This window comes from Vigna angularis, chromosome 11 (genome assembly GCF_016808095.1).
Source record: "Vigna angularis cultivar LongXiaoDou No.4 chromosome 11, ASM1680809v1, whole genome shotgun sequence".
NCBI lineage: Eukaryota > Viridiplantae > Streptophyta > Magnoliopsida > Fabales > Fabaceae > Vigna > Vigna angularis.
Window position 1 is genome coordinate 6,930,757 of NC_068980.1, and position 26,104 is coordinate 6,956,860.

The 26,104-nt window shown below is 30.0% G+C and overlaps 3 protein-coding genes across 4 annotated transcripts; 2 read left to right on the top strand and 1 right to left on the bottom strand.

Moving 5' to 3' along the window:
* Positions 1 to 9,742: 9,742 nt before the first annotated feature.
* Positions 9,743 to 14,040, top strand: LOC108333032 (aspartic proteinase). Of its 2 annotated transcripts, XM_017568350.2 has the most exons (14): positions 9,743 to 9,792; positions 9,990 to 10,324; positions 10,430 to 10,490; positions 10,705 to 10,799; positions 10,886 to 10,998; positions 11,196 to 11,364; positions 11,449 to 11,488; positions 11,604 to 11,668; positions 11,831 to 11,944; positions 12,044 to 12,108; positions 12,215 to 12,371; positions 12,462 to 12,581; positions 12,743 to 12,831; positions 13,315 to 13,502. In XM_017568350.2, exons 2-14 carry the CDS (start codon positions 9,998 to 10,000, stop codon positions 13,397 to 13,399), a joined length of 1,500 nt encoding a protein of 499 aa, XP_017423839.1. In that variant the 5' UTR covers positions 9,743 to 9,792; positions 9,990 to 9,997; the 3' UTR covers positions 13,400 to 13,502. The 2 variants fall into 2 exon arrangements, with proteins under 2 accessions (XP_017423839.1, XP_017423840.1); XM_017568351.2 differs by lacking the exons at positions 9,743 to 9,792; positions 13,315 to 13,502 and adding an exon at positions 13,743 to 14,040 and having other exon boundaries at positions 9,801 to 10,324.
* Positions 14,041 to 19,604: 5,564 nt separating this feature from the next.
* LOC108333684 (mitogen-activated protein kinase kinase kinase 18) lies at positions 19,605 to 20,951 on the top strand. Its single transcript, XM_017569163.2, has one exon. The coding sequence runs from the start codon at positions 19,692 to 19,694 to the stop codon at positions 20,877 to 20,879; it is 1,188 nt and encodes a 395-aa protein (XP_017424652.1). The 5' UTR covers positions 19,605 to 19,691; the 3' UTR covers positions 20,880 to 20,951.
* Positions 20,952 to 22,335: 1,384 nt separating this feature from the next.
* LOC108333219 (uncharacterized) lies at positions 22,336 to 24,454 on the bottom strand. Its single transcript, XM_017568602.2, has 2 exons — positions 23,922 to 24,454; positions 22,336 to 23,022 (listed from the first exon to the last, which is right to left on the bottom strand). Exons 1-2 carry the CDS (start codon positions 24,202 to 24,204, stop codon positions 22,640 to 22,642), a joined length of 666 nt encoding a protein of 221 aa, XP_017424091.1. The 5' UTR covers positions 24,205 to 24,454; the 3' UTR covers positions 22,336 to 22,639.
* Between the last annotated feature and the right edge of the window lie 1,650 nt (positions 24,455 to 26,104).

The window sequence follows — 26,104 nt, forward strand, 5'->3', positions numbered from 1 at the left end:
TTTACTTTCTCAAAGACTGTTTTGTTAAATTAATTTGACTCATTTATTTATTTATAAATACACATTTAATAATCACATCCTCACGTAATTGAAAATTGAAGTAACCAAATAAATTATGATTAACTATTTTTTAATTTCTTTAAAACTTTAATATATTTTGATTCTGTGAATAAATATAATTCTTTTAATTTATTTATATAAAAATCTTTTTAACATGTTAAACTGTAATTTAAATTACATTTAAATTATTTATATTATTATATTTAATTTCTTTAAAACTTTAATATATTTTGGTTATGTAAATAAATATAATTCTTTTAATCTATCTATATGAAAATATTTTTAATATGTTAATTTGTATTTTAAATTATATTTAAATTGTTTATATTATTGGACATGTTTTAGTTTAAATGTTAGTTGAGAATATTGTTTAAAATGTAAAAAAATTCATCTTATTATATTAAAATAATTATATTTATTTATTTTTAAAGTTTAAAAATAAAAAATTATCAAAGTTTAACACCAATCTATTCTAATTTTGCGTTTAAATTTAGAGATTAAAAATATATTTAATCTATAAATTAAATAGCGAAACTATACTAATATTGTTTTGTTAGGACTTTTACTAATATCATACAGAACTTACATAATGAATAATTATACTATAGGTTTCTTATTTGTGGATTATAAATTAACCTACTTTAAAACCATCTAATTTATTAGAAAACTAAATCAAATTAAATTTGATTCACACTTATAAAAAAAATTCAATTAAATTAAACTTAAATTCATGCCGACTTCACCTATGGTTGAGTCGAAATGAAGAGAATAGTGATGAAGAATCAGTGTTTGAAGAAGAAAAAAAATAAAAAAATTCCAAAAAAGAATAATAACACATAATTACCTTTCAGTTTAAAAAAAATAATATTTTTTTTAAAATAAAATGAATATTGAATTGAGAAAAAAAGTTAAAGATAATAAAACTAAAAAATATTGAAACCAAAATATTAATTAAAATTATATTTTTATTATTATGGAAGCTATTATCATTGATGATTATTTATTTTTATTAATATTTTTTATGTATTTATTTTTATTTTTAGATTAAATTAGTTTTTTCTTTTGTAAAATATTAATATACCTTGTGAGAATCTTTAGTACTATATATATATATATATATATATATATATATATATATATATATATATATATATAAATATATATTAGTAATTTAATTTAAAGCATATAAAAATATAATTAAAATATGACAATGCAATGTATTGTAAAATGAGTGTTTTCATTATCGATTGTCAAACTAAGAATCCTCTTTAGTTAAGCCATCCAATTGACTTTCAACCATTTTTTGTAGCCAAAAATCCAAAATTAAAGTCTTATAGTCAAGGATAGAATGGTGTTCAATTTAACTTTTTGGATTTTTAAAATAAGATTAAATAAAATAGAAAAATCTATTCTATTTCAACTTTTCATTTATCATTATTCTTAGAGAAAGAGATCAAATTAAATTTTTATTTATATATATTTTTACACACAAATCAGATATAGATTAATTTTTTTTTTACATTTCACTAATTTTTATTTCATATTATTTACTATTATTTTTTAATAAAATCATATTGCCTATTTAGTTTGAGTACGAATTATTTATATCCATTTCTCACTTTTACAACTTGTGCATATATGCGCCTTATTTTCTCTTTAAAAATTTGTAGAAAACTAAAAAAATGTTACTATTTTATCAAGTAATTTCTTAAAATATAAAAATAAAATATAGATAATATTTAGTTTAATTACTTGTATTTTTTTTAAAAGCTAAATGCATCCCGATTTCCTAATATTCTGTTATTGAGGGAAGGGAATAATATATGTGAAAAAAAAAGATATTTAAAATTTATACTTTTGAGTTACAAAACAAATAGAATATAATAAAAACTCATTAAGTCCTTGGACTGACTCAAAAGTGGAATTGGTCCACTTAACAAATTTCTCTGTTAAAATCTTTTAAATTTAAATTGTTTTGATAAAAAGTTGAATAATTGGTGTTTTAAATTTATTTTAGTGCTATTTATTACTGATGTGATTTGAACAGTCAAATATTACCATAATAACTCCAGTTTCTGTGGCTGCATGATTGGCAAATTCAGATTCATCATTCTTAATTATGTCACTTTTCTTCTCCCCTCACAAAATAAACAGATTCATTTCCTTATTCTAAATAATGTTTACACACAAACAGTATCATTTAATTTTAACAAATAATATGATATTTAGAAGTATATAAATTCCTATTATCAGATAATATATATCTCTAAAAATTTAAATTACGTGAATTATAATAAATATATATTATTAACATAATATATCAAACTTCAAGGATTTATTAATTTTTCACTCCATAAAAATGTATTAAATATATATTTTGACCAAGTTTACCCTTAGTATAAACAAATAATTATGTGAACTTATTATAATATTTTTAGTTATTCTTAAATTATATTCGAATGAGGATACAAATATTTGGTATACTTTTTATTTTTTCTATTTTACTTATAATAATATAATTCTTAACTTATTTATCAATGACAATTGTATAAAATTATCACTAGTTTCAATTTTATTTTCTCTTTTATTCATTTATTCAATTGATTTTAATTTTTTTAAAATTAAAATTAAAATTTTTACTAAAAGTTATTTGTATTTTATTTGATAATGCTTTGCTATTTGTTCTAGTTTAAAATTTTGATTAGAATTTTACTAAAAGTTATTTATATTTTATTTGGTAATATTTTATAGTTTGTTGTACTTTTAAGTATATTAAATGTTTTTATTTGATTACCACACATGTTTAAATGTTTGTATAAAAATAAATAAATTAATTAAAATTTAAAAAAAAATTTACAGATAGTTTTTGAAATTTTTAAATATTGTATAAACATGCAATGTGCGATTTTCTTTTTTTATTTGTGAAAGTTAGGGCTGGGCGAAAATAACTGATCTGTATTGTTATGTAGTTAATTATACTATATTATACTAAAAATAACTGATCCATTTTTACTAAAACTTAAATATACTATTTTATGGTTCAGTTTTAAAAAACTGAACTTATAAGATTTTCAGTTCAGTTAACTGCTAGAACTGTTATCCATCCCTCTTTCATTTTTAATTTTTCAATTATTCCTAAAACGTGCCCTAGCTCGCGTGTTCCACCGTGAGAGAGCTTCAGCGAAATCTCGCATTGTTCACTGTGACGTTGTTAACGAAGGAGAGCTTCAACGAAATCTCACAGTGATCTATCGTGACTCTACCCTAGCTTGTGTTTCAACGTTGTCGTCGAAAGAGATCTCCAAAGATAACGCGCAGTCGCTGCCACCGTGACCCTGTCGACAAAGGAGAGTTCCACTGCGGCCTCTACCTCTTTGTGTTGTGTCTCTGCCTGTGCTGCTGTACTTTCCTTAAACCAATCTTTTATGAATTTTTGTTAATATTCAGTTCCATGTTATGATTTTGTTTCTTATATGATTCTCTTAAACTAGGGTTGATTGGTGTGTGAACCATTTTAATCTTTCAGATATGATCCAAGTGTTTTCTGAATTGCCAAGAAGGGATATCAATTTCATACAGCATAGAAGTCAACTGGGTTGAAAACTGTGAGTGACATTGCTCCATTATTTGATTTTTCTACTTTAAGCCTTATTTTCTACATTTTCTACGCAGGAATGTTAACTATGAGTATCATATTTATTTTTTCTCTTTGCTTTCTTAACGAATTTGTTATTTCTTTGTGTATAAATGTTTTTTATAGAAATCACATGAGTTTAACAGCTCACTTTATTGATAATGATTGGAAACTTCAAAAGAAAATTTTGAACTTTTCTCAAACAACGGGACATTCAGGGGAGCTTATTGCTAAACATGTTGAGGCTTGTTTGAATAATTGGGAGTTGAAGCGAGTCCTTAGTATCACCGTGGATAATGCTACGGCAAATGATGTTGGGGTCCAGTACCTCAAAAGAAGGATGTTATCATGGAATTGTCTTGTATTAAAGGGAGAATATGTTCATATGCGTTGTTGTGCTCATATATTGAGTTTGATTGTGAAGGAGGGCTTAAAAGAGATCAAAGATTCGATTTAAAAAATCCGAAGTGCAGTTAAATATGTAAAAGTGTTCAAAGTTTATGAAATATTTTATTTTATTTTTGTAGAGATAACCTCTCAAGATGAAGTGGGACCTTCAAGTGCTGCTATTAATTTGGATGATTGAAGCTTTGCCACAATTTGTTAGTTATCTAAAGTACATGTGGGTAAGACTATAACCTTAATGCTTTGTTTTTCATGTTGTTTTGTCTTGGAGACGGTACACAAATGCTCAATACTAGCTTTCACTGTTTGGTTTTCATATTTGATGTTTTTGTTCCAAAAGAAAGTCCTAGAAATCTGGAGACTTGTATTGAATTTGATTTACAAAACTCGTTTATTCTCCAAATGCTGTTATTTAATTTACAAGTAAATATATTTGTATGTCCAGTAATAAGCTTTAATCATTTCCAGAATTCACTAGCAATATGCATGCGTCATATTTACTTGTAAATGCGAATTTTTCAAGTTCTTAATCTGGACATTGCTGGCTATAACTTTTTTATCCTTGGTTCTTCACATCATCTTCACTTGCAAATTGGGAATTCGAATATCTTTATTTGAACAATTGATAAGGCTGCTTCCAAGAGTTTTCACTCTCTATTAATTTCAGCGATGAAATTAGTACTCATGTAAAATGCCTTGCAGTGGTTAAGTTAATCTCTGTAAGAGAATGGAAAGGAAAAGTTTGCAAGCACTCACTTCCCACTTTTATAGTGAATTGGAGGCTAGAGAGCATCAGAGAGCCAAAAGGATATAACTATTAATCAGTATGCAATTGTCGGCTAATCCAGATTCAAGTAAGGATTTCTCCATTTTAGAAAATCACTTCCCTTTACCCTAAGAGATATGATGGATATGCATTCGACGAAAGTATTTCTTGTGCATATGAATATATCAGATACAATTGCTATTGATGTTAAAGGTTTTCGTTTTGTGCAGTTTTTGCTTTTGAGCTTTAATTCTTCCTTTCTTGTTTAAAGGGAAATAAATGGGAGATATTAACATTTGGAGTGTCTTGTGTTCTTTTATTGAGGTTAATCAGGTTATATTAACATGTTACAGTCTGTTAATTCCATATTTTAGTGCCTTTTTTGAGTTCTGTTAATTCCAGGCTAAGTTAAGGTGTTATAATTCAAAGACCAAAATGATGGTTTTCTCTTTCAGTTGTATGGAGATGTCTGTTGTGTGACAGCATATCAAGTCTACTTGATTCTTTCAGTTGTATGGAGATGTCTGTTGTAAGAGTCATTTTGCTGGTGAACTGATGCTAATGTTGAGATTTCTATACTTGCAGACTTGGCACAGCTTGTTGATGCAACTTCATTGTTGCTTCGGGAGCATTCTGCTTGTCAATAGAGTCAGACAGTGAAATCGATGATGTTGATAGTGCACATGATGAAGTGATGATAGTAGTTCAGTTCAGTTTAAAATTAATATAGTTAGTAGTTCAGTTCAGTTTAAGATTAGTATAGTTAGTAGTTCAGTTCAGTTTAAAATTAGTATAGTTACTAGTTCAGTTCAGTTTATATTGTAGTTTAGTACAATTTAGTACAGTACAGTTCAGTACAGTTTGATAAAATAAAAAACAGTTCAGTTTGTTTGAACTGTTTTACAGTTCAGTTTAAACAAATTAGTTTTTAGTTCAGTACAGTTTTTAGTAGTGCAGTGCAGTTCAGTTCCATTTGCCCAGCCCTAGTGAAAGTAAATATCAAGCGTAGATAGAGTAAACCCTCAATAATATATATGGCTGCTGCAGTGTTATATTGCACAACATACTAACATACTGGCAAAGAGTGTTCAGTTGAATTATAAATTATGTGTAAATAAACTTAAGGTTATGTTGACTTGTTTTTAATTTTATATTTAGATTTTGTATGTTATATTTAAATATTTTTAATCTTATTTTAAAATATTTAAAAGTACATTTTCTATTATTAAAAACGTATTTTGTTAAGATAAGGTATCTTATTTAAATGTACTAATTGGTCGACGTTTAGAATGAGATATTATTATAGATAAGTAACTATTTAATATTTAACAAATGATATACTAATGAATAAATGAATCGCAAGTTGATTTTCAAAGTCCTTTTTTATAGTTAAATAAATATGGTTGTTCTTGTGTTCAAACCTTGGAAATGTTGTCATTTCTTAAAAATGAGTTGAATCTATCAAATTCAAATAACACTTTCAAGGATGCAATGTATGGGTAAACAAGAATAAACAATAAATAAAAGGTAAAATTGAAAAATAAAAGTGGATTAAAGAGAGGAAATAAAAATAATATGGTGTCTCTATTATAAGTGCTATAAAGAGATTTAATGAAGTTACCCAAAACAAGAATTAAAAAAGAGTTGCATATTCTTAAAAATACTTACAATTCTCACAAGTTTTTAATATTTGATTTTTCTAAAACGTATACAAGGGAAACTGTTTGTTTATAAATAAAAAAGTTCAAAATTCATTTAAAGAAGAAAATGTGAAGCAAAAGAAAAAACTATGCTAGGTGTATACGATTTTTTTAATGAAGTAATTAGATACATTTACACACTTAACTTCTTTATTATCAAGATATAATTCAGTGCACCAACTGTAAATTGTTCAATTATTAATTAGTTAAATGAGTTCATTTATGATCACTTCAAAATCTTTTATAAATACGGAAAGATTTTATATGTGACATCTTATTTAATAGTATAAAATTTTTAAACAAAATATTATAGATAGATTTTATATGTAACATTTCATTTAATGGTATAAAACTATTAAACAAAATATTATAGATGTGGTAATCAACAAGTATATATTACCATACAACTATTATATTACACTCATCCATAAAAATATGTATTGAGTATAGAGAGTTATATACATACTAACAAAAAATAGAGTTTTTCAAAAGAAAAAATTATACAAAACAGGATTTTATCCTAATTTATGTCATTGCATCACCTTCACCCTGCACCGGATTAACGTAGACATTTGTATCTGTTCACACCATTAAAATAACCACTGGAAATAAAAAGAATAAACAACAAACAAACATAGAATAAATGGTAAGCTAATGTACCAAAAAGAACAATCGTACAATAGGCATAGAAATATTAACACATAAAATATTCAACAATCTTAACACACATAATTATCATACTAGACTTGATAATCCGGATACATCTATTCATATAAGACTCTAACGAGTTATGCACTTATGGTGACTTTCATTGTTCTGCAAAGTCATTGTTAATGATTTTTACCGTATTGCAGACAAGGTTAGTCCGTTAATATCTTTAACCAAGGTAAAACTCCTAGATTAAGACCTTTTATTCCTCTCACCACATATTCCATCTTTTTATACTTGAAATTTGATTGTTATTAAAATGACATGATAACTTTCACTATAGAATCCATATATCAATACATACATTAGTGAAATTACCATACTGGATTATCACTCCACAAAGTCATCGAAATTACCATACTAGATTATCACTCCACAAAGTCATCGTAATAATATATAAGATAAAAGAAAGTTAATTACATCGACCCATTAAGAGTAAATTTTAAGTAATTTTTAATATTTTTTATTTATTAAATTTAGTTAATAAGTATGGGAATCTCATGTATATATAAATAAGACTTACAATGGGATTGAGTAAGAGTGAGAATATTTGCTAATACATGACTACGAAATATACTTGCTTAGACTCAATATGACACCTTTTTTGTTTTTTACTTTTCTTAGTTTCCAATGTCCTCTTAGTTTTTCCTTGTGATTATGTGTATATATTTACGGGTGTTTAGTTAGAGAAAATAAATAAAAACTATAAATAAAAATGAAATATGTTGAAAAAAGAAAAACAAATAAACAAATATTTATATTTCTGTCAAAATAAAAATGTATATATAAAATATCTTAAGAGACCGTTTATGTTTAATAGTTATAACTATGTGAAAGTAGTAAATATAAGGAAAAGTATTTTTGCATACTTCATTAATTTTATAAAGGTTGAAAATATTTTTTATTTATAAATTTGAATGAGAAATTAAAACTTGTTTCTATTTAATTTTGATATATTTAAATTTTAAACTTTGAAAATAAATAATTATAATTTTTTAAAATTAAGTTAAAAAGATTATATATGTTTTTTTTTAAATTTGAGAATCAAACTGTATTAAAATTAAAAAAAATTATTTAAATTTAAATTTAAAAACTAAAAATATATTTAATCTATTTTATGGCTATTTTTTTTTTTTTGGTATGATGAAATGTGTTATGATTTATGATATGTGAGGGAGAAAGCTTAAGAAAGTGAAGTGGAGAAGGGTGGTGAAAGTGGGTAAAGTTTAGAATTGAGGTGGTAAAGTGATGAATTTGGCAGTAGCTTCTGCCTTTCATCATTTACTTTTTGCATGCTTTCACTGCCATAACAGAACACCTTATCATTCATCAACATTTCATTCACTATTCTCCTGCTTCTGACTCATATGTTACCCAGCAACTAAAGTTCCTATCATATTGCTCTACAAAATTTTCTGCAATCATCACCAAAGATTATAATTCTCTGCTGCACAAACTCTTCATCATCCTTCAATAAAAAGCTTCTTCTTTCACGCTAACTGCATCAAACACTGCTTTTTGCCTCATCAAATAAGGAATTCAATTGATTGCCTGCATCATCTTCCAATTCAGTTTTCAGCTTATATTACCCTTCTAATCATATTTCTCATACATCTCCATTACTTCTTTATTAGTCATTTCCTCTATTATTATGTCTGCTAACATTTTATACTATACTTTCGGCCTTTTTCCTTCTGTACCCCTCATTTCTTGCCACACTCTCCTAATTTTTAAAATGACCATTTTATCCTTTCTAAAAGTAACCTCTACGTTTCGTATTCTACAAACTTTTCAAAACAAGTTCTATGAAATTTCTGTAACAGAATTTTTGGAATAGGATTTTCCAAATTTCAAGATTTCTAAAACAGAACTTCCAAAGTTCTCTCTTTCTTTTTTGTCCAGTACGATAGCAGTGCTCATATGGTTTAATGGGAAAGGTTATTGTAGTCTTTTTTAGTAGGAGTGTCATTAGTAATGATTGGGTGCAGAAAGCAAAAACCTGCTTTTGTTACCATCAAGTGCCCAGTTTCACTTTGGGTAAGATCACAAGCCTGAAATAGAAGGCCTAGTCTAAGGATCTTAGAAAAGGCCTTGAATTGAAAAGGGGCAGCATCTTCAAAAATGTACAATCCAAAATACAAACTAATTGTAAAACTTATATTTTAGATTTTCAAAATACAAAAAAATAAAAAAATAAAAAATGAATTTTTTATTTTATATTTTGAAATATACAATTCAGATTAAAAGAAATTATATTTCAAATTCTACATTCTAAAATATGAAAATTTATGAAAGTACAGGATGAAATTATGGAGTTGTAGGAAGAAGCTACCTTGAAAAGGAATCCTACAACCATGACCATTCACACATAAAACTATGTTGAATGGTAGTTGGGCCTGTAACTTCACATGTGAATTTGAATGGTAGTTGATGTTTGTACTATCACATGCATGTATATGCATGTTACGTGTTATCATTCCTTCAAGATCTCTCTGTTTAGTCTATCTGAATTTGCTCAGGTAGGTGACTCTACTTCTTCATCGCTTCTCTTTTTCATTTTATTGCAATTATATCATCAAAGTAAGCATATGTAATCAGTACCTCCCATTGTAGTGGCAAAAAACTACATGTTTCATACAAAATCATGCAAAAAACTTGTATAGCTGATATTGGTTTCTATTATATCTCACTCTAATATGCATTAGCAACTCCACAGCATACAGAATGCGTTCCAAATACAGTTTGGTTGCACTTTTCCTGTTACTTCTCCACCCTGTGGTTCTCTCAGGACCTACCAATGGGATAATTAGATTTGGATTGAAAAAGAACAAATTTGATGAAAGCAAAATTCTCAAAGGACATATTGGTGAAGAAGGAACAACATTGAGAGATGAAAATTCTGATGATATAAGTAATATTCGGTTAAAGAACTACATGAATGCTCAGTATTTTGGCCAGATTGGTATTGGTACTCCTCCTCAGAAATTTACTGTTATATTTGACACTGGAAGTTCCAATCTTTGGGTGCCTTCTTCCAAGTGTTACTTTTCAGTAAGTCTTCATTATTTCTCTCTCTCTCTCTCTATATATGATGATTTAGATTTTGATTCAACCGGGAGGAAAGAAGAAAAAACTATGATTTCATGTTGTGTGCAGGTTGCTTGCTATTTGCACTCAAGATACAAGTCAAGCCAATCTGGCACCTACAAAAGAAATGGTACAGACCCTCATTCTTGGTTATTGGTTCATGCAAATTCTCTAGAAACACCGTGCCTTCACATGAAAATTGCTTTTGCATGTAATTGCAAAAAGAATATTATTGTATTAAAATATCAGTATTTTCTGCCATATAAATTTTGACATGATCAGTTATTGATCCTTTTACTTCGAGTGTGTTTTTAAGGATTTCTTCCTTTGATATTTTTATGCAGGGTCATCAGCTGAAATCCATTATGGAACTGGGCAAATTTCAGGTTTCTTTAGCCAGGATCATGTCAAGATTGGAGACTTGAATGTTTATGGCCAGGTAAATTTTCCTAAATGGACAACTCTACTATTCTTCAATTTAGTACTGTTTCATGAGTCTTCTATATTCAACCTACCTGGCTTTAGGATTTTATTGAAGCAACAAGAGAACCTAGCCTCACATTTTTGGCAGCCAAATTTGATGGAATTTTGGGGTTAGGATTTCAAGAGATATCTGTTGGAAATGCTGCTCCCATCTGGTAAGTTGATGAATGCTTGTTGTTTTATGATGCAGAATTTGACTAAGGTTTGAAGCATAAGTATTAAATTTCAACTATCATATTCAACAACCCAATTACAACACCCTATCTATCAACTAAGTAGATTCATTATTATCTCAATTTCTCCCTAAATTGAAAAAAATGCTTTGTCTGTGATTGTCTGCTGCCACTCATAGGTATAATATGGTACATCAAAAGCTTGTAGCAGAACCAGTATTTTCATTCTGGTTAAACCGCAATACTGATGAGGAACAGGGCGGAGAGATTGTATTTGGTGGAGTTGATTCAGATCATTACAAGGGTGAGCACACATATGTCCCAGTTACTCATAAAGGCTATTGGCAGGTAATTCATAATGAAACTACATTAATATTTTGCCATTACATTTGCTTAATTTTGTTCCCTAACTATTTTCCTTTTCAATTGCAGATTCAAATAGAAGACGTTCTAATTGATAATTTAACAACTGGTATGGTATGCATTACATATAAACATTAATAGTTAGTAATATTCTTGAAAGTGGGGATATGGTTTAACCTTAATTTTTTATGAATCATATAAGATGCAAAACTTCAATTTTTCAGGATTTTGTTCTGCCAAGTGCTCCGCAATTGTTGATTCTGGAACCTCTTTGTTGGCTGGTCCAACGGTATGAAAAGGAATTTTTTTTACTAAGTTGTTTGAATAAATAATTATATCATTGATCTATTTCTGATCAATGCATCAGTCTCTGCATATATACATCAACCTCTGGTCACTGGTGTGCAATGAGATGTGAAACTGATTCAAGTCTAAAAGTTGTATATTTTAGGGTGTCATTGCTCAAATCAACCATGCAATTGGAGCAGTTGGTCTTGTGAACCAAGATTGCAAGGCAGTGGTTGCTCAATATGGAAAAACCATATTAGATAAGCTGATAAATAAGGTATTATTATTAATTTGTATTTCTTGAGACTTACAAATGCTACATTCAAGCGTTCCATCCATACATTTTTAACTAACTTCAAAATTATCTATTTCATAGGCTTTGTCACAGCAGATTTGCTCTCAAATTGGTTTGTGTGCTTTTGATGGTACTCAAGGTGTAAGGTATGATCTGATCAAACTATAATAGTGCTTACTCTGATGAATGTACTTGGATGATCAATTGTGTTGCATTAAAGGAAAATAGTCACAAATTCTCTATAACTTGTAGTAAGGGAATCCAGAGTGTGGTTGATAAAAACATAGGAAAGACATCTTATAGTTTGAATGATGCTGGATGCACGGCTTGTGAGATGACTGTGGTATGGATGAAAAATCGTCTACGATTAAATGAGACAGAAGATCAAATCTTAGCATATGCCAATTCGGTAAACATTTTTCATAATGAAGTTTGTAGAAAACATAATCAGTGTCCTTTTTAAGAATCTCATATTGTGTAATGTCCGTTGCATTTATAGCTGTGTGACATGCTTCCCAGTCCAAATGGAGAATCAACTGTTGAATGCAGTACTTTATCAAAGATGCCTAATGTTTCGTTCACCATAGGGGGAAAAGTGTTTGAGCTTTCCCCGGAGCAGGTATAATCACTTCCGAAGATAGCATGCTGCATCTATCTTAGAAATTTATGTTATGCTTTTATTTCTGTTCATGTGTGTTTTTATAACTATCTTAACTTTGAAGTATTAGAACTTACTTATTTAGCACAATTTTGAGGATGAAAAGTTGTTACATGAATCAGTATATTCTTAAAGTGGGAAAAGGAGCCACAGCACAATGCATCAGCGGATTTATAGCATTAGACATTGCTCCTCCTCGTGGACCTTTATGGTATGCATCTTTCTTTGCTTGAGCCATTTCTCTCCTTGATCCTTAATTAGCTTCTCATCTTAATAACAAATCGACAATCTCATCTGTTAAAAGTCCCACGTCGACTAGAGATAAGACCAATTTATAATATATAAATGGATGCAAATCTCACCTTACAAGCTGGTTTTGTGGAGTTGAGTTAGGTTTAAAGTCTACTTCTTAACATAGTATCAAAGTTATTGTTAGAATCTATCCCAGTGACGTGTGTGAAGTGTGAAGAGGGCTTAAAGTCCACTTCTTAACACTTTCAACATACTATAGTCTCACAAAAACATTCGTGTCATTCATTGAAGAAACATCAGAAATTTTTATTACTCGGATTTATAGCCATGTGGGAAATAAATCTCTTGTGAGATGTGATGTACCAATGTTCCTTAAAAGTTTAGAAATATTAGGCCTATATTCACCTTTTCTCACCGTATGAATGTTGCTTCTAAAATACAGGATTTTGGGAGACATTTTCATGGGTCGCTATCATACAGTCTTCGATTATGGCAATATGAAAGTTGGATTTGCTGAATCAGCATAAGACTGTTATATGTATTTTAAATTATTTCCTTGGTTGGGAAGAAACTGTTGTGTCTTATCCACACAATATTACAAAGTCTAATCTTATGATACATGTTCATAAATACGCTTATTATTGCCTTACATTATGTGATCAACGCTTTTGAAGATTTAACTTTACCAAACGATAGAGGGTTTAAAAGTTATATCTAACGTCTAAATTACTTAGAGAAACATAGAAAACATACATATTTCTTTGATTAAAACTCTCAATGTTAATGGAGGCAATATCATGTTGGCATTCATTATAATAAATTGGAGTTTACTTTGAAGGAATTTGAAGATTTTGTTTTTGTTTTGGTTAGGTTGTTTTTTTAATAACCGCAATTGGGTTGGCACCACCATACACCATACATACAATAACGGAACTTGAAAGCAAACATGAAATGAAGGTTCATTCCTTTTTGTATTCTATTCTTCTACTACACACTTTTATCTCCTGCCTCCACCTTCTTCATCATTCCACCACACCTCTTTCCCCCTTCTTTTCCCACTTTTTTCAGTCTCACAAACAAAGCAACAATGCTCAATCTTCAAATCACAACAATCTCATTATCTACATTTTTATTTTATTTTATCATATTTTAGTTTTCTTTCCTTTTTCTGGTTAGGATGATGTAATGACATACCACTGAAGAAGAATTTAGTGTGTGTGTTTTTTTCTATTAAAAATGTCTACTTATATTGGTTGAATATATACTGCGTAAATTTATTGTCAATTTTCTCTCTCTCTCTATATATATATATATATTCAAGTCTTACTAATAAAAAAATAAATTTGATATATATTTTTTATTTTGAGAAGAGTTTTGTCTTCTGCTTTATATTTGGTAGTATTGGAACATTTTTAAAAAGTAAAACTTTATCATATTCCAATAGATGAGAAATATATATATATATATATATATATATATATATATCTTTTGGATACATGAAAAATGTTAATTTGTAAAGAAGTAGGAATAAACTTTTCTCATTTTAGCAAGGAGAGTTCACCTAAACTTATACTGTATCAAAACAAGATGTTGGAGTACAACTTTTCCCGTAATAACTGGATGTAAAACTATTAAACTTTTCTGTAATAGTGCATTGAAAACATTATATATATTCTTCTAGAAGTTGAATATCAAACAAATTTTTAGAACAAAAAAAATTCTTGATATTTTATTAATAAAAATATATCCTCACGAAAATAAATATTATTGATCTCAACAAACATGCCAAATAACTATTGTGTAATAAAAATAGATTGTTGCATCTATTTGAAAGCTTATGAGATAACAATGATTTGCAAATGTTCATATTGAGATAACAATGATTTGCAAATGTTCATATTGAGATAACAATGATTTGCAAATGTTCATATTGAGATAACAATGATTTGCATCTCGGTCAAGGTAATTTAGTGAATCTGAGATGAGTATGTGTCTTATATATCTCCACCAAAGTTACTTGGTGAATTTGGAATATATATATATATATATATATATATATATATATATATATATATATATATATATATATATATATATATATATATATATATACGAAATATATATACGAAATACTTTGATCAACTCCATAAATTTTTAACAAAATTATCATATATTCTTTACCACTAACTTGAATATCTAAATACTTGCATGTGTTTGTTTTTTATGATTCATTATACCAAACCTAGCAAAGACATCTCAATCTTAAAAACAAAGTATCTCTTGACAAACAATAGAAAGATAATACCATATCTTACGAGACAAATCCATTTCCTACCAAAATAATAAAAAAAGAATAAAACATTATATTTTCATTCTCAAATAGTCTTCAAACATCTTCAAATATGATATACGTGGGTGTGTGATATACTTATGATATTATACATATGACTTTTGACTTTTGAGAGGTTAGATGCAACTTTTTTTTTCCTTTTCATTTATTTAACTTTAGTTAAATGAAATATTTCTCAAGTCCTTGATATAATATACTTATTACATAATCACAGTAATTAATTTAATGTATTTTATTGAATTTTAAAAACAAGATTGCTAATACAACAATTTTACCTTTATTACTAAAAACTGGTCAAATTCTTTTCTCATTATTTATTAATAAAAATACATTCATAATAGGGACAAAACAAGAAATCAAGATTTAATAATACTTTAGAAAAGTTATAAAATATCTTATAAATTCAAAGTTCTTCCAAACCATGTCTTATCTTACGAGTTAGAAAGAACATAATTTTAAATTCAAGATGCTTAATTAGCTAGTTTCTTTTGTAATAGTTACTGTTTTAAGTCAAGAAAACAATACTCACTTTTTACTTTTAATTTTTATATTTTAATAAATAAAACTATATAAAATTAGCAACAACAAAATAAATCATTCAAGTATAGTTACATGTTTAAATTAAAAATATCTAACATACTTTTAGCTAATTTCAAAATAAATTATGTGCAATAAATATTTAGAAACTGGAAAGAAGTAAATATTTAACTAGTATCACCTTCCAACTTAAATATAAGTAAAATTACTTAATGATTTCGTTTACATGATAAAAAAAAAGAATATATTTTTTTCAAATTATTCTCAGTTAGATATTATTATTATTATGAGAAAAGGTATTTATATTTTAATATGTTTAATTGATGGAAAGAAGTAAGGTGCGTTGTTGCACCAAACACATGGGGACGTAGGTGTCTCCAAATATAAAACGTGCCGTTTTAAACTCACACGTGTTCTCTACGTGTCCGTAATGGCCCCACTTTTGTTCTGTATCCCGTAACGTAACTAGTAACAACGCGGCCGAAACAAAACCCTTTTCATCCATACAAACCGAAAGGAAAAGAAAACGGAGAAAAGAGGGCCACGTGACTTGCGTGTGATCCAATCCAACCATCTTTCACTCACTCTCACCACCACCACCACCTTCCAACTCACCTCTTTAATTCATTCATTCTATTTTTTTTATCCATAAATCCAAACATTTTATATTCAATTATAATTGATAAAATGAAAAACCAAATAATACGTTTTTATCTATTAAAAATAAAGCTTATTTCATAAAAATTTAATCAATTCACTACCTACTTTTTCCATATATTAAAAAATAATGATTTAATTAAGTTTTAAGTTTTTGAATAATTTTAATTAGCTTTTTTTTTACATATTGAGCTGTCATAATTTTTTTAATTATTTATTTCCATGTACGTGGTTTTCACATATTAAAAAAATACCAAATTTTATGATTAATATAAAGATACAAAATAACACATTATTTTTATTATTTTTACAAAGATGAGATAATAAAGGATTGTTATCTTCATCTACATCAACCGTGAGAAGACTCCTTAGTCATTACAAGTGTGAACACGGAAGTCATTGAAGATATAACAATTTCATTGCAAACATATTTTGAATAAATGAAAACAATAACATTCGTTTTCTTTTTATCATTTTTCATTGACCGCAATATTCTTTTATATTAATTCCAAAACATCATATTTTTTAACATTAAGATAACCAAACAATATATCAGACATGTCTCTCCCTATTAAGGAAAAACTAATCTTAAATGAGTCAATTTAAAAATATAAAATTTTTAAATACTTAATATAAGAAAAAAATACTTTAACATACAGTTTTTTTTACTCTTAATAATCTTTTATAATAAATTTTTGACAACACGTCAAGTATTATTATTTTATTAGTTTGTTAAAATTTATTATAAAAAAATATTTTAAAACGGATATTATTATTCTTGAGATAAAGACTGAAATGAAAAGTAGTTTTAAAGAGAAAAATTAATTATGAAAATATAAATGAAATGTCCTTAAAGAATGAATTTGAGAAGGTGCAGTGTTGGAAGTAATTGATGTTATTTGAAAGAAATATAGTATTTGGAAGTTAGTTATTAGGTAACTGTAGAGGATTTAATTGGCTTTATGCTTTTGCTTGCTGCCTAAATAAGTAACACATAAATCCACACTTCTCACTCCTAACTCCTATTTCAACCTCTAAGCACTTTTTAAGTACTTTCTTCTATCTCACACCACCCAAACAACTCACCAAACCAAACCTCCCCTAACTTTAATAACACCATCATGCTTATTTCAATTTCCATATTAATGTTTTCTAATGAATTTCCTCAAAACTAAAACAAGTTTAATCAATGTAATGTCAATGCCACACCCACCTTTCCAATCATTTTTTTCTTCTTCATTCAACTCACTTTTTTACTATAATTCATTAGTAAAGCCAAATCAGATACATCCATCCAATTGTTTCATGCCATTCAAAAGGGAAAAAATGAACGTACTTCATTTTGCAATGTGTCACTATGAAATTATGATGATTGCTTTGGTAATAAGTAGAAACCTCCCATTAGAAGGGTTGTTTCTGCATTAACCAATCCATCTTCTAGAAGTAAGCGTGGAGTAAAGTAGCAGTTGGTACTTTCTGATTTAATTTTCAGAAAGTTTTTCAACAACTTATTAAAGTACGTTGCACTTTTTCATGAAAATATTATGATGCCAAATGATTGAAAAGTAAATATTAGAAAAAAAAAAGAAAAAAAAAATCAGAAATGGTGTTAGTATCACAGTATGTTGGCCAATCCAAACTCTTCCAGTACTACTCAGCTTTCAATGAGTTTCAACCCTTTGGTTTTTCAAAACTGCAAAATATCATCCTCAATCCAACATCAATTGAAATGCACTTTTTCAGGACAATGTTTTTGAAGCTTCTTAATTATAGATTTCCAATCAGGAATATAAAAACAAAACATTTATATATAGTCAGAGATCAGGTTATTCCTACACTCAAAAAATCACCTACTGCTGCTAACTCATCTATAATTAATTCATTTCTGCTAATGCCAAATCAACCAAGAGAATTTGACTAACTGGGTTTATGAAAATGAAAATATAAAACATAGGATAAGGTTAACAAACCAGCAACTTGTTTGACCCATAACAGTGCATAAAGGAAAAATATTCTTTCACACACCTAAATATTTTACGTTCATTTAATACTACTCTTCTTACTTTTTTCTCTCTTCTTTCTTTCTTAAAAAAATACAAAACTTTATATTTTTATGACTATTTTATTCTTATATCCTATGTTAAATAAATGTAAAAGTGTGTCATGATATCATTTTTTGTGCAGAAAGATGAATCTCTCTATCTGCAATTTGACTTGTAACAAAACTTACATGTGTTGGCTAGTATTTTATTCAGAAAAAATGATTTATTGACACATTTAAATTTTTTACATTCATTTAACATTATCTTTACTTACTTTTTACTTTCATCTTTCTTGAAAACATACAAAAATTTATACTTTTATGATTCTTTTACTCTTATATCTTGAAAACATACAAAAATTTATATTTTTATGATTCTTTTACTCTTATAGTATCATCAGTCATTTTTATTTATTTTGAAGCCATTGTAATGTGTCAACCTTGTATGGTGACATTCAGAATACAAACCAAAAAGAAAACCTTGGATGAGAAAAAAAGATAGTAAAGTTGAACCAGATTGGTGGTTGAACCCACCCCCTTAAACCTCCCATGTTCACTTTTTGAAAGTGTAGCCAAGTATTATACAAAAAACAATGAATCCCCTGTTATCTACCTAACCCAAAACTCTTACTTCCCTTACACCAAAATTCAGACCAACACACTCAAAAACACTTTCATTCTTTCTTGTCCTCACCACTAAAATACCACACCCACCCAAAGTAGGCCACGTCTATGCACTCCCGTTGAAGGGATACTCACCTTTACAAGGGACAAAGATAAAAGCATTCAACCGCAACCAATCAAATCATAACATATGCTTATATAGATAAAATTAAATAAAAAATTAAACTTTTATCTTATCTCAATTTTATAATTTTATAATGTCTGTTTTACATATAAAGCATAATAAATAGCTTTTAATTAATTGACCTTGTAAAAAAATGTAGTAAAGTTTTTATTAGGTAAAAATATGCAGTACATTTTTTTGCTGTCAACTGTGTCTTAACTTATTAGGTAAAAGATTAGCAGAAGGCAACTGTTATTTATTCGCAGAATTTCCTTACAAGATATAGATGAAGTATAGGTTTTGTTTTCAACGTTTATACCAACACTAAATAAAGTAGTAAAATAAAGCCTTTAACTCAAACCAAAAGTGTGTCCTTGTTTATTATATAAATGCCGCAATTGCAAACCCAAGACTCTGCACTCTCTAAGACAGAGCCTAACAAACAGCATGGAGTGGACTAGAGGCTTCATCATAGGACGTGGCTCGTCAGCCACCGTCTACACCGCCACCTCCGCCCACTCCTCCACCGTTGCCGCTGTCAAGACTGCAGAGTTATCCCCGTCAAACTCAGAAAAGTTGCAGAGAGAACAGAGGATTCTGTCTTCTCTGTTTTCTCCCCAAGTAGTTGCCTACAAAGGTTGTAACACTACAGAGGAAAACAACACCCTGTGGTTCAACCTCTTCATGGAGTACATGCCCTTTGGAACTCTCTCTCAGGAAATTCGCCGGCACGGTGGTCGGCTCAGCGAGCCGACCATCGTGAACTACGTTCGACAAGTCCTGCAGGGGCTGGAGTACTTGCACAATAAGGGTGTTGTGCATTGTGATATTAAAGGTAGCAACATTTTGATTGGGGAAGATGGGGCCAAGATTGGGGATTTTGGGTGTGCTAAGTTGTGGAATGAGTCTCCGGTGGCGGCGATCGGGGGCACGCCAATGTTCATGGCCCCAGAGGTGGCGCGTGGGGAGGAGCAAGGGTACCCTGCTGATGTATGGGCGCTTGGATGCACTGTGGTTGAAATGGCCACTGGGTTTGCTCCGTGGCCTAATTTAGAAGACCCTGTAACTGTGTTGTACCGCGTTGCATATTCCAATGAAGTTCCTGAGATTCCAAGTTTTCTGTCTGAAGAAGCAAAGGATTTCTTGGGGAAGTGTTTCAGGAGGAATCCTAAAGAGAGGTGGAATTGTAGTGAGCTTCTGAAGCATCCTTTTGTTGGGGAATTGAGTTCCAACGACAAGGATATTGAACAATCTAATTCATGTTCTCCAACAAGTATTCTTGAGCAGAGCTTTTGGAATTCTGTGGAAGAGGCAGAGTGTGTTTCTGACCCTGGCAATGTGATTCAAATTAAAAGCTCTGATGAGTCTCCGAAGGGTAGGATCAGAAGGCTAGCTTTGTGTTCGGGGGATCCAATTTGGGAATTGGATGATGAAAATTGGATCACAACGAGGGGCAGTGAAGCAGGGGCTTCAAGTTGTGAAGGGTTGGATTTGGATGTTGTTAATATTAGAATTAGTGATTATTTTTGTGATGATTATTATAAAAGTAGTGATGTTAGCGTTGAAGTTGGTAGTTTCAATTTTGAGGGAGGCGTTGATGAGATGGTTATCCCTTCAACATTTGAGTTTTTATAATTGAACAATTGGAGAACTTTTTTATTTTCCCAACAGTATGGAGAACATCAGATGTCAGTGTTGCAGTTAATATCCAATGACCTTTCTCGGCCACGGGCCTAACTCGATTAATGTTTTGTGGGCACGTTTCACATTTGGTTTCATTGCCAAAGCCATTTTCAAAAATTGAACTTGTTTAATTTGGTGAAATAGTAGAACTAAAAAAATGAAAATGAATAAATAAATAAAGAGAAACAGAAGATGCAAGCAGGGCAGGCCCCAGGTGGTGGTTCTGTGTTTTAAACTCTGAACCTGTCTATGATGTTTATTTGTGTTGGTTGAATGAGTGTAATGGAAAGGAAGCATGGGGAACCAAAGTTAGTGATTGGTGGCGATGGCATCTGTTTTGCCAACTATTTATCTGTCAATGGTATTTGGTAGGTCCAGAAATAAAAATCCATTTACTTACAAGGTTAAACTACTGATCAAACTCCTCTACCATACCCAACCTATATAATAAAACAGGTCGTAGTTTTAAAAGCAAAACGAATATGCAACAAATATTACGTTAGGTGGGTGAGGGTTAATGTCAAAGCGGGTACATCATGATAAATACCAATTCATCAAATGCTAATAGCACGCATAACTGGTTGAAATAGTTTTCGAGTCTCGAAATTTGGTCAATGCCCTGTAGGTTGATTTATCTTGTACGAGCGAATATTCAGACCAAAATATAAACTAAAGTTTTAATCTTTTATGGTTGGAGAATAGGTCCCTCCCTAAATTACTAGCAGAGTAAATTTTGGTCAATCTAGGGAGTGGCTGGGTTCAAAATTCCAATTCATTAGTTTATTACCAAAAAGTTGCACTGTTGTCAAAGCCCCATCGAAAAAGGATAAACTCTAATCACATTATTGAGATGCCCTTCTTGTGAAGCATCTACACTACTTAGGCCTCAAGAGTTTAGAATCATGATTTGTCTTTGCAGTTTGCTCTTTTAAGCCCATCCGCACAAATCAGCTCCAGCTTAATTGTTTTCTGAATTCGCTTTTGCATTGGTTCCCAAATGCTCCAATATGGTTTATTTGATATGGATATGGGAATTGTAGGTCTAGGTGCCTGGTATGGGTAGGTTCTTCAAAGGTTACGCAAGAGAAAAAGTACAACAAAAGAGGACCAATTTGAACCGCTGGTAGAAAGGGATGGGGGAAGGACATGTAGAATATGATTTAAGTATTGTCGAACAATGTAGGTTTCTGTCCATAAAAATTACTTACCCTGCATAACAGTAAATGCTTTATTAATAAAAGGCTATGCTGAAGTCTGGTATGTTATATAGTTTACATTTACAAAATCTTATATTTTGAAAGGTTAGAGGATATGTTTAAACTTAAGCAACACGTCAATTACTTACCCTGCATAACAGTGAAAGAACCAAGAGAAAAAAAAAACTTTGGAGATTTATTTTTCACTCAAGTTTTTACACAGAAGGATAACTTTATAATATTTATATTTTTATACACATTAAGCCCGGGTGTTAATAACAGCAAACATTTCATAGTATATTTTTTACACTATTAGCCATCCTACTTTCTTGTCCACATATACTGCAGATATGGCCTAACAGTGTTGGTATATATATAAGGTGTTTTAAGTATAATGAATAGGCATAACACCCCTCTCCTCTATCTACTGTGACCTATTTATCTAATGAAAACACGCAGCACTCAGGCAGAAACAAGTGAATGAAAGAAGAAAATTGTTTTAGCATATTTGAAACTTCACGTGGTCTTTTTGTTAACAGCATGGGAAGAACTGTGGTCAATAGCCTGCAACTGACTGCGAAGATTCTGATTGTCTGCCAAGAGGCGGTCATATTCCATAAGAAACCCCTCAGATTGCTTTCTAAGAGCCTCCACCTCAGCTTCCATGGCCTCAGCCTTCCTTGCTTTTACTTCACACTCAGATTCCAGCTTCTCAATTTGGGGCTTCAATGTCGAAATTTCTTCCACCAAAGCCTTGTGCTCGGTTGCACTCACAGTTTTACCGTCCTCAAAACTTCGACTCTGTTTCTTAGCAGCTTCCATGGCCTTCCTCAGTAACCGAAGCTCTCTGATGTAGTGGTGCAATCTGTCGATCATCAGAGCCAGAAAAAGCACAAACCCTGCCCACATCACCATATATGTCAAAAATCAATTTCCACCACTATTACATAACACATAATGATTTTAGAAACCAAACTCAACTTACAGAAAACATTTAATCGCCATTGGTTTCAGTTAGTTTTAGATGAAAAATATTTCTTAAAATGAACGACTTTATGACGATAAAAGTTGAATTTTGTAAACTTCTATAACAAAATAAAATAAACTATTTAGCAGTATCATGTATAGTTTATTGATGTTTACAATAACTGCTTTAGAAGCCATATTTAGATAATATAAAAGTTATTTTTCTTATACCAATTGTCTTGAAACTTATTTCAAAAATAACTACACATAAATGATAATTAAACTAAAGAAATGAGTATAAACTTAATCACAATTTGTGTAACCCTATTATTAGCATAGATTACTCATCCCCGAACACAGACACAGATATGGTTTGAAACCTCGAGAGCGTACAACGTGGATATTTTCCTGTCAACAGAGTTTATTCCATACCCAAGGATTCAAACCCTTGCCACTTTATCAGAAACATGAGCTTAATCAGTTTGATTTGCAAAAAATACATCATCTTAATCTAAATCATATTTGTTTGACTTTTATACTACAAAGTCAAAGGACTCACTATAATAGAAAACACACACATAATTTTTTTTTTACCTCTATCTATTTATGTTTACTAATAATAGAAGAAAAGGGACCATTTCCCAAAACATATACAGCTTAACCGAATTTTTATTCTTTTTATTCTATTTTACTGAGAAACAAGTAAAGAATCATAAGGTGTAATATCACAAAGGTAAATCACAGTCACCATGAATTCATTTTCCAGATATATAATTCTAGAGCACTGCACGCACAAGAGAAACGAAATTTAAGCCAAACGAAATTAGTTTACCCATAAGAGAAGCTTCGAGCGTGTGCTTAGAGACGAGGACTTGGTCGGTGGGGTTAACAACGGGAGCATCGAGGCTCCGACGCTGGATCTTGGCGATGCTGTAGAGCGAGGAAGCGAGCACCACGAGCAGCGTGGCGGCGACGGTCTTAACGACGACGGGGCCGCGGCCGCGCTTGACCCGATCCAATGTGACGATGACTAGCTTCCTGGCCGGAGTTTTGAAGAGGAATGAAACAATGACGAACATTTGGGCGAAAATGACGGCGTAGAGAAGCTGCAACATGTTGTTATCTTGGGTGATTGGTGCGTTGGATCGATTAGGATGAAAAGGGAATGCAAACCCTAGAATGGAGTGAGGGGTATTAAGGGGCGAGAATTGAGCGCGTGGGGTGAGTGTGGAAGAGCGTGTAGATCACACAACTCGGAGGAGTCGACATAATGGCGGTAGAGGGTGAGGGTATGGTCGTCATTTCAGTCTTTCCCTCCCTTTTCTCACTTTATTGCCTAACGGTCAACACACATCTTCCCACCTTCCTCTTTTCTTTCTTATTCCACAATCATTAATTCTCATCTCTTCAAATCAAGGATTCCTTCATTTTTGTTTCCAAATGCTATACATCAAACGTAAGAAACATATATTGAAAAACAAATAATCCTACACTCCTCTAAACATCATGTAAAGTCATGACTGTATTACGCACATCAAATTGCATGTATTATACCAATATTTTAGATTTGTACTTGTAAAAAAATATTTACTAAAAGTTATTTGTCAAATTTCACTACAAATATTAGTTATAATAAAAGTTATAAACGTTTCATATTAACAATTTCGTTACTAAAATGTGAATGAAATGTACTGTACATCATGGAATTATAATATGGTGTGACCTTAAATAATTTAAAGCTAGAAAAATATTAGATACTTACAAATAGACTTTCTTTGATTTGTAATACACTTTTGCATTATTTTAATAGAAAGTTCTATTAATTTTTTAATCATTGTCACTGTCGACACCAACACCTTACATATGAAAATTGAAAAACCAGATTTAACGGTGTTAATTTTAAATATTTTTGCAATATTTAGAGATTGATGAAGGCATGTCAGCAAGTTTATAATCACGACATACGGTTCAATCAACTGAGTTAAGTACCCTTAATTATTTTTGTCTGATATAATATATTCACGAAATATGATATGTTTCATATAAACTTTTTATTTATTTTTGTTTACTTCTTTTATTTAAACCATTAGAAAACATTTTAATTGTTTAAATTACGAGGAAAATTTCTCTGAAGAACACAAAATTGAACAAAAGAAACTTTTTTTTTTCAAAATTGTCAACAAAATAAATTTGAATTTTAAAATAAAAAATGTCATAAACATTTAAATTTATTTACAACTATTTTCAGTGCAAATTTCAATAGAAAATAAATCAATGTCTTCGATTAGATTCTTGCTTGATAGTGGTGAGGCGCGACACATGGTGGAGATTTTGCCCTGGTTACTGGCGGCGCGGTTTAGGATTTCATGGTGGCTAGGGTTTGGTTGGAATTAACCGATTTGGGTTTGATTTTTGGGTTTTCTGTTGGTTTTCTCTGCTTCGAAAAATAGGTATGTATTGATAGTGGTGACAGAGGCATGGTGACCTGAGGGTTTGGTGGTGGCGCATTTTGTTCTGCGACAACAGTGATGGCTAGGGTTTCACGATGATGACACAAGGACAAGTCCTTAGGGAAATTAGGATTTCACAATGTCCTCCTTTCCTTTTTCATTAACATTGTCACACATCAATTGGATCACAGTTATCATGTAATATAAAATTAGACAAGTCATAATTGCCACATGTCGTTAATATTTTTAACACTATAAGTCAAAATGACCAACTTGAACTATCTTTTACAAAATATGGGATAATAGTAAACTTTTAGAAAATGTAGGATCACTTTGAACACATCGTCCCAAACTATGGACCAATGATGTATTGAGCCTAACAAGAAAAAGTGAATAAAGTTAAAAGATTGAGCCAAATATTAATATGCAATAATTAAGTTCTTAAATCATGAACTTACTAACAATTAGTATCAGTTTAAAATTGCGTGGAACAATAATATTATGCAATAGTTGAGTTCTAGATCTACTTTTAAAAATTAGTATCAGCTTAAGTAATTGAATTGAA

Excerpts from the sequence above, each read along its gene's own strand:
- LOC108333032 (XM_017568350.2), top strand. The coding sequence starts at position 9,998 with ATGCGTTCCAAATACAGTTTGGTTGCACTTTTCCTGTTACTTCTCCAC. Across the intron at positions 10,325-10,429 it reads CTTCCAAGTGTTACTTTTCA|GTTGCTTGCTATTTGCACTC; the intron begins GTAAGTCTTCAT and ends TGTTGTGTGCAG. Across the intron at positions 11,489-11,603 it reads AATTGATAATTTAACAACTG|GATTTTGTTCTGCCAAGTGC; the intron begins GTATGGTATGCA and ends TCAATTTTTCAG.
- LOC108333219 (XM_017568602.2), bottom strand. The coding sequence starts at position 24,204 with ATGTTGCAGCTTCTCTACGCCGTCATTTTCGCCCAAATGTTCGTCATT. Across the intron at positions 23,023-23,921 it reads GCTCGAAGCTTCTCTTATGG|GGTTTGTGCTTTTTCTGGCT; the intron begins GTAAACTAATTT and ends TGATGTGGGCAG.
- LOC108333684 (XM_017569163.2), top strand. The coding sequence starts at position 19,692 with ATGGAGTGGACTAGAGGCTTCATCATAGGACGTGGCTCGTCAGCCACC.